General features: G+C 52.5%; 1 protein-coding gene across 1 annotated transcript; it reads left to right on the forward strand.

The window, feature by feature from the left end:
• Positions 1 to 2,884: 2,884 nt before the first annotated feature.
• Positions 2,885 to 8,530, forward strand: LOC125625640 (SLAM family member 9). Its single transcript, XM_048827971.2, has 4 exons — positions 2,885 to 3,471; positions 5,425 to 5,751; positions 6,732 to 7,010; positions 7,523 to 8,530. Exons 1-4 carry the CDS (start codon positions 3,414 to 3,416, stop codon positions 7,672 to 7,674), a joined length of 816 nt encoding a protein of 271 aa, XP_048683928.2. The 5' UTR covers positions 2,885 to 3,413; the 3' UTR covers positions 7,675 to 8,530.

Raw genomic sequence — 8,530 nt, forward strand, 5'->3', positions numbered from 1 at the left:
ACAGAAATGCTGTTCCGGCTACTGCCAGCAATTACCAGGCCTAGGAAGGGCCCAAGCTCCCCTCTCCTGCCTACCTAAGGGCTACGGAGAGGTTGGGGCAGGATCCTGAGATGCTAGTTGAATTTCTCAGCCCTTTGAGGTTCCCATCACATCAGGGACCCGGCTGCTAAAGCGCCTAGCAGATCATTTGCTGCGGGGAGACATTGACAAGAACATTTCTGTGGCTGCAGCCATTCCCCGGCTAGAGTGTTGGCAGCAAGACCCACCGTTCCCCAGGACCCTGAGGCAGAGAGAGAGAGAGAAAGAGAGAGGTGTGCTTGGAGACTGTCAGACACAATCAGCCATTCAAGGGGTTGTGATAAGATCGTCAGTCGCCCTTGAGTCTATGCAGAAAAACACCTTTAAAAGCTTGTGAGCGTCTCTCGCTCAGTGCTGGTCTTTGTCCCCATCTAGTGGTGACACCACAAAGAAGCACAAGAGCCTCCTACTGCTCCCTGGTCTCTCTCCCCCACGTCTGATCTGCAGCCAGAGCCCTGAGTGGGGCCCCGAGGAACTGCTGCATTATAATAATGATAATAAATAATAATAATTAACAATAATTCCAGAAGTTTATTAAGTTACAACTAGAGCTGATAAAAAAAAGTTTGCAGAAATTTCAGCAAATTTGAAAACTTGACCATTCAATTTTTCTCCCATCACATTTTTGTGGATGGGCCACGGAATTCATTAAATGAATGAAATTATATTAATTTACCTCGAGAGATGATTTATTTTTATTTTGTAATTTTGGAAAGTATTTTCTTTCCAGAGAGAAATCCCATTTTGACATTTTGGGGGAGGGGAGGGACCAAACAAGAAAGCTTTTGAGTTAGTACAAACTCTGAACTGTAACCTGCCTGCAGTGTTTGGTAGGGTGAGAAAAAGTGTTTGATTCCAATCTTGCTTAGCCTGATAAAGTTCAGGATTTAGGATGCCTGTTTACTTTGTATTTCTTATGTAACCAACTCTGACCTTTACGCCTACCACATATAATCACTTCAAATCTCTCTCTCTTTAGTTAATAAACTTATTTCGATGTTTAATCTAAACCAGTGTGTTTGTCTAAAGTGTTTGTGGGATCTGCTCAGATTACAGAAGCTGGGGCATGTCCATCACCCTTTGACGGAGTGGCGAACTCATTAATGAGCTTGTATTGATCAAGAAGGTCTTGAGTAGTGTAAGACACACATTTCTGGGGTGCAAGGCTGGGGGAATTTGCTGGGGTCTCCCTGTATGCTGTTCAGGAGTGGCTTGGGAGAGCCTCCAGGTAACTTTGCTGGGTGTGCCTCTGCACGCTGATGGCTGAGTGAACAGAGCCTGGAGGGGTTTGCTGTTCACTGGCAGAACAGTGTAAGAGACAGCCTGGACAGGAGAGTTAAAGGGGGCACAGGCGTTCCACAGTCTGGATTACACCCCGGAGCACGTTACAATGGGCAGAGCATGCGGTTTTGCTATTTAGTGCTGTCGGTCCTGTCTAAGGATCCCAGGGCACTTTGCTACAGTCGAGCTGTTAGGCCTGGTGCTAAATCCAAGTGTTGGTGAATTACACTGGTGCCCTGCATTCCCCTCCAGTTTAATTAGATGCAGTGGAGGCTGCCTCGCTCATAAACACTGTTTACTGGTGCAGAGTAGCCGCTAAACAGCTGGCCCATTCCACCCCAGAGGAGGCCGCATTTCCATGTTGGCATTTCACTCACCAAATTTAGAAAAGCACCTTGGGATTGTATGGCTTTTCAGAATGCCTGGAGTGGCCCCTTTGCACCCCAGTCGTGAGAGAGGAAATCAGGCCACAAATGAAAATGCTACAGGTGGCTGACTGGGAAATTGGAGCATCCAGCACCGCATGGAAGTGTTTTACCCCTAAGCCAGGCTGCCTCATGGATCAGGGAGGGGCTGTGAACAGCCATTTAGAAAAGCCATTTCTACCAGCACAAACCAGAGCTCAGAGACACCAGTGAACCATTGACCCAGAGGTGAGTGCAACCAATGTGTATGGAGGGGGGAGGGTCACAAATGGGAACAGGTTCCCTTTACTCTACTCTCCTAATGCTGTCCCCTTAATGCAACTCTCAACACTCACTCGTGCCCCCAGAAAAAAATGTTTTTCATTTTTTGCCAGGAACAATAATACCTGCCCTTCTAAGTAGATCTCCAAATGCTTTACAAAGAGGGTCAGTATCATTTCCCCCATTTTATAGATGGGGAAACTGAGGCAGGGGGAGGGGAAGTGACTTATTCATGATCACCTAGATGCCAAGCCAGGAATCAAACCCAAGTCTCCTGGTCCAGTGCTCTAAACACTCGGCAATGCTGCCTCCCTTCTACAATAGGAGACTCCTGTCCTGTCCCCTGCGCTCAGTCAGGATTTTCCCAAGAAAGTTCATGACATGTGTTTGCCCCAGCACTAAACCGGGCTCCCTGTCCGCAAAGCTGCCATTGCACCAGTGCTGTGCCTTTCCTGGGTCGTGAATGACCTGACCTGTTACAGCTGGAGCTGGTTGAATTTTTCCCATCAGAATGGGCTCGGATTAGGTTTGGGTTCTTTTAACATAGAAAATTGGGGGTTAGGCCAAATGCAAACGTTCACAGGAAGCGGTTGCTTCACACTCCAGTTGTTTGATTTTTCCATCCAAAAGCTGAAATCCTCAAAAACAAGGTTGCTGCTGAAACAGTTTTGGCAGCTGAAGACAAACAAACAAAACAACTTCCCATTTTCCACTGTGGGAAGTTTCAGAACCAAACTTCGAAACTTTCTGCTGAAAATCCCCACAAACCATTTTCTTCTAATCGGTGTTTTCCTTGCAAGCCCGCACCATCTACTTTCCAACCAGCTCTATTTAAAATTCCCCCCATGTCCTGCACTTTGGGAACAGCCAAAATGATCTCCTGCCGCCACCACACACCCGTCTTGACCAGCTACAGCAGTGATCAGAATTTTTAAAAATGCCACAGAAATGTTGAATTGCAACAAGCCAGGGCAAAAAATTCCGTAGAGATCAGTCTGATTTGTTTCCTGGTTTTTCAACCAGGCCTTATGAAGACCATTAAAAAACAAGCTTTCAAAACTACGAATATACTGTTATCTACACCACTTCCTCTGTTGAGCAACAAAACCTTCCCTCTCCGTAAACCCTGCTCGGTTTCAGTCACACGCATGCAGAACCTCACCTGCTCTGCAGAGTTCTTAGGAGCAGAAAAGAGTGAGGGGAATTTGCACACCACCTGGGGGTTATATTATTTCTTTCAGCAGGGGAGTCACAAGAGCCTCCTGTCCATCAACTCTGAGCTCTTTGCCTAGTTGGTCTGGGTATCCGCTCTATAGACTGATTACTCCTGGCTCAGCAACCTGTCCTGTCCTGTCCCGCACTGCCACGATGCTTGGACCTCTGCCACCTTCCCTTCTCTTCCTCCTGCTGGCTTTCCAAGCTGTAGGTAAGTAACAACTAAAGGGCAGGGTGCAAGAGCAATAAGCCAGCAGGCCAGCCGCAGGGTCGTAGCTAGAAGTCTTAGAGATCCGATTAAGCTGGTTGTTTGTAGCCCAGTTGGGGTGAATAGCCCAGTTTCATTTGAAAAAATTTTAACAAAAAAACCTGGCATCTGGGCTCACCGAGGGTCTGTCTACACAGCAATTGGGAGGTGTGACTGCAGCCCCTGTAGGCATAGCCCAGCGAGCTAGAGGAAAACTAGCCAGCTGTAAATAGAGTGAAGCTGCAGCAGCATGGCGGGGACTTGGACTAACCACTTGAGTAGGTAGCCGGGGATCTAGGCTGGCTGTACTCAAACAGCTAGTCTGTGCCACCCCAGCCTCACTGTTGTTCTTAGCCAGCTGGCTCAATGGAAGGTAGCTCAGTGATGCCTACACCGGTCCCCTGATTGCAAGGTAGACACGTCCTCGGACGGCTGCTCCCATCACAAAGCGCAGTTGGCACCGGGTTTCGGTCTGAGTGAGACTCGCAGCTACGGGAGATGTGGATGAGGCTCCAGGCACATCACCAGCTCTGGGGAGGGGATTCAGGAGGCCAGCAGCATGGGGCACGGAGAGCAGGGATGACGTGCTTAGACAGAGCTGCGTGGCGGGGCTCCGGACTGGAATAGCATTGGGTACTGCGGGTCCAGACTGAGATGGACTGGCTGAGTTGTGTGGAGCGGGGAAAAACAGGGGTATTTCGCAAGTCACAAAGCAGGTGCATTAACAGAGCCACAGAGCACTCATGCAGATCCATGTGAGCATTTGCACTTCCCACTTTTGGTCAGGGCTGGAAGCAAAGGCTGAGTAGCAGGGCGGCTCCGTGGGCTGGGTGTCAAGTCCCTGCTCCGTTGCGGACTCCATGTGTGACCTTGGGTAAGTCACTTAGTCTCTCTGCGCCTCAGGTCCCCGCTCTGAAGGTGGGGGTGACAACCCCGTGTTAGGAGGAGAACTCCATGAGAGACAGGGAGGGGTTCGGATATTATTGTGATGGGGACCAGCGCTGTCCCTCAGGTGCACATGGATCTGCAGTAATATCTGGTTGAGCAAGGCGGAGACAGGGCTGCTGGCGGGCGAGGAGACGACTGGAAGTGGGGATGGAAAGAAGGGCAGAAAAGAGGAAAAAGCAGAAGAGGAAGAGAGAGAAAACAGGGGGCAGGAAGGCCCTTCGGGCAGCGAGGGCTCCGCTGACAGGCTGACGAGGACAGGCAGGGTTGGAGTCTCTGACACGGCCAGCCAGAGAGAGATCAGCAGGACAGGCAGGGGAGCCAGAGAACAGCCCCAAAACTGCAGCATGAGGCCAAAAACAGGTCTGGTTCCCAGTCCACTGCCTCCTTGGGTCCCCAAAAGTTCTCCATAGACATAAGCCACTAGGATGGGGCAGCGGGACTGGCTCGATCTGTCTGCGATGGGCTGGGATCGGGCAGCAGGACTGGCCTATTCCCAGGGTTGGGGCTTGTTTAATCTGCATCCAAAAACCTCCTCCCCCCACCTCAGCTCCCTCCCCATTTTCACCCAGCTCTATTCTTGCTAGACTCTGGGCACAGGGCTTGTGCAGCCGGCTTTCCCCCCCTGCACTCAGTAAAGTTGCACGGATGTCCCAGGGAAGAATTGACACCTCAAAAATAAACTGATGGGCAGTATAATATCCCAGAGGCCCACAAAGGGGCAGCTCTATGGGGCAGGGACTGTCGCCGTCCTGTGTTTCTACAGCGCCTCGCACCATGGGCCTGGTCTATGACAGGAGCTCCCCAGCCCTACGGTAATACAGGCGATAAATACCCTGCCGCAGGTTTTCAGTGGAGATATTTGACCAGGTGCCGGGGGGAGAGCTTGGTCCGTCTCTGATAGGTGGCGGGGGCAGGGTTTGTTCCGGCTGGATCTTACAGTTTCCTTTTCTTCTGTCTTCCCGGCTGCAGGAGCCTCCGGAGAAGAGTCGGGGCCCGTGAGGCTGAACGGGATTTGGGGAGAGTCGGTCACTTTGTCTCTGGTGATTCCAAGTGGAAGCCGGGTTGACAATATAGTCTGGAACGCAAAGTCAACTATAGCAATTGTGAAACCAGGAAAAGAAGCCGCACCCCAAGTGATAGATCAACATTACAGAGAGCGACTGAGAGTCCTGGACAGGGGCTACTCATTGCAAATCATGGACCTAAGCCAGGAGGACACGGGCACATACACGGCACAAATAGCCACAGAAGGAACCACTGAGCCCATCTTCCAGAGATTCGCCCTGCACGTGTACAGTAAGTCCCGGGCGGAGGGGTCAGTCCCTTTCTCTCTACAGCAGATGGATGGGTCTGGATGTTGGTTGTTCAGTTTGTTGCCACGAGGGGCGTTGCTGGGGGATGCGGCCGGGGGCAGAGGGAGGACGGCCTGTGGTGGCAGACTCCATGGCAGCGACTGGATGAAGTGAGCTTTGCCCTCTGGCACGGCAGGCTCTATACTCGTCTCGCTGCCGTGGTCGCCCCACCCTGCCCCCTGCACGCTTTCACACAGCTGCTGGGGAGACTCTGCACAGTAGCCTTCTCTTGATGAGCGAGACCCATGAGCCTCTTCAGTCCCTTGCTATAAGGCAGGTTGTCCAGGCCTCCGATCTTTCTTGTCGCTCTTTTCTGAACCCTTTCCAGGTGGAGCTCAGGCCAGAAAGGGAGGAAGCGTGGCCCAGGGGCTTGGGTTCTCGCTGGAGACCCAGGGGGATGGGTTCACGTCCTTGATTTGCCACAGGCTTCTTGCGTGACCTTGGGCAAGTCACTTAGCCACTGTGTGCCTCGGTTTCCCATCTGTACAATGGGGATTAAAGCCCTGCCTCACGGGGGTGCTGCAAGGATAAAGACTGAGAGACAGCACCGTGATGGGGGCCATTTAAGCACCTTAGATAGAACCACGCAGGGCCTGATCCAAAGCCGCTTGAAGTGAGAAGGAAGCAGCGCTCTTGGCCTTTCTGCGACTATCCCGCACAGCAAACTCAGACCTGATCTGCAGCCCCCCTCTCTGGATCTCGTCCAGCCACTCCGCTCTGGGTAGGTTCTTCCACTGCCCCCATCACTGTGGCATCTGGGCACCTTCCAGATGTGCACTGAGCGACGTGACAACACCTCTCAGGGGTTGTTTGTTCTCTCTCATCTCCCCCCCTTTCGGAATTCCATGATTTCCAAATTCACCTGCACAGCAGGGGCCAGAGCCAGCTGTCCTCGCTGATGAGGTTTGTTTTCCTCCCAAACAGAACAACTGACAGAGTCCGACATCAACATCATCCCCGGGCAGGACTCCGTGCGCACTGTGAATGGGACGTGTAACGTCACCCTGAACTGCTCCCTCCTGTGGGGAGGAGAGGACGTGACCTACACCTGGAGCCAGACAGCAGAGAGCTCTGTTGTCTCCAGTGGGGCATCCATTCTCATCTCGCACAGACTCGGAAGTGGGGTCTCACCTGTGACCTGCACGGCCAGGAACCCCATCAGCAACAGCTCAAAATTAATTTCTCTCCAGGAATTTTGTGAAGGTGACTTTCCACAGCAACAAGTCCTGTTAACAGCCATTCTTGCTGTATGTGTCATGTCTGATGGTAGCTGTAGCTAATCCACTTGGGGATAAAATCTGCCCCAGCAACAGCAGATCAAAAACTGTCCACCTGGAAAGGGTTCAGGGAAGAGCTACAACCAGAATTTGAGGTCTGGGAAATGCACTTTATAAGGAGAGACTTTAGAAGCTCAATCTATTCCGTTTAAGAGAAAGTTGGCAGGTGACTGAATTTTAGCCTACAAGTTTCAGTGATTTCTGATAGCAGAGGGGACCTTAATCTAGCCGAAGAGAGCACAATGAGATCCAGTGGCAGGAAGCTGGGGTCAGGAAGGAATTTGCCCCGAGTCAGGTTGGCAGAGACCTCTGCAGCATGGGGCGTGAGTTCTCAGGCTCCCCGACCCCTTCCCCTGTTGCACTCTATGGGTGCAGCAACCGCAGGGCGTCACCAATCGCTCCCCACATGAACTAACCCTGTCCCGTTTCTTCCTTCAGGTTTCACCAGCACTGGCTTCCCAGCAGGGTCAAGCAGCCCAGCAACCTATTGCCAGGTGAAGGGGATTCTCCTGCTGGTGGTGCTGGGAGCCCTGCTCGCAGCCATCGGCATGGTGCACGTCCTCACCCGGGACAAAGAGAGGCTGGATTGAGCGAGCCGAAGGGCCAGTGCAAGGAGCTTTCCTTGCGGCTTGTGGCGACGTCTGCATCTGCAACGGGGTCTTTTCACTCCCCTGCTGCACACCGGAGCCGCAGCAGCCCAGCTGTCGATAGGCCTGGGTTTGGACCCATCCCTGCTCCTTTGCCCTGCCATGCTGGGGCTCAGATGGGGAGGTCGGGACTAGAGAAACTCAGCCTCCAGAGCCCCCCTAAACCTGGCTGAGAATGGGTTGCCACCACCTCCTGGCTGGGCATGGTGCTGCAGGTGTTCTGCCTTAGTTTCTCCATTCTAGCTTTCCCCACTTGCTATAACAGTTCGCCTGGCTCACCACTCTGGCTCGGTCAGTGCGGAAGCTCAGTCCCCTTCCAGGGTATCGGAGTCGAACCAGACACAAGATATAGGAGCCTTTGTCCCAGCTCAGCTTAGTTCTCTGCTCCTTTCACGTTACCCATCTGCCCACCCCCTGGACTCAGCTCGCAGTCACTCTCCTGCCCCTGCAGGGCCTTACGTTAGGAATCATCCCAGGTACTTCCAAGCAGTCTCCTGTCAGGGCCTTCCCTCCCCCCAGGGAGGCCCAATCAGGTCTCCCAGTTTCAATCCCTAGCCCAGCTCCCCTCTCCCCGTGAGGGCTGTTGGGTCCCTGCTCCTTCCCAGCCAGCCCCCTGCAGGGCAGGGTCTCCCCTTTCTTAGCGTCTCCCTTCCAGCCTAGCCCTGCTACAGGTGTGGCGGGCAGAGCTGGCTGGGCTCAGAGCAGCCGAGTGACCCCTCAAGCTTCCTGCGGTGTTTGGATTATGGGTTTTAAGCATTTTTCAGTGTTTATCAATTTATATATTCACAGTTGCAGGACA

The sequence above is a fragment of the Caretta caretta genome, chromosome 24 (genome assembly GCF_965140235.1).
Source record: "Caretta caretta isolate rCarCar2 chromosome 24, rCarCar1.hap1, whole genome shotgun sequence".
Lineage (NCBI taxonomy): Eukaryota > Metazoa > Chordata > Testudines > Cheloniidae > Caretta > Caretta caretta.

Bases quoted from the DNA above. Each gene is read 5' to 3' on its own strand.
- LOC125625640 (XM_048827971.2), top strand. From the start codon at position 3,414: ATGCTTGGACCTCTGCCACCTTCCCTTCTCTTCCTCCTGCTGGCTTTC. The intron at 5,752-6,731 runs GTAAGTCCCGGG...CCTCCCAAACAG, and splicing joins ATTCGCCCTGCACGTGTACA to AACAACTGACAGAGTCCGAC. The intron at 7,011-7,522 runs GTGACTTTCCAC...TTCTTCCTTCAG, and splicing joins TCTCCAGGAATTTTGTGAAG to GTTTCACCAGCACTGGCTTC.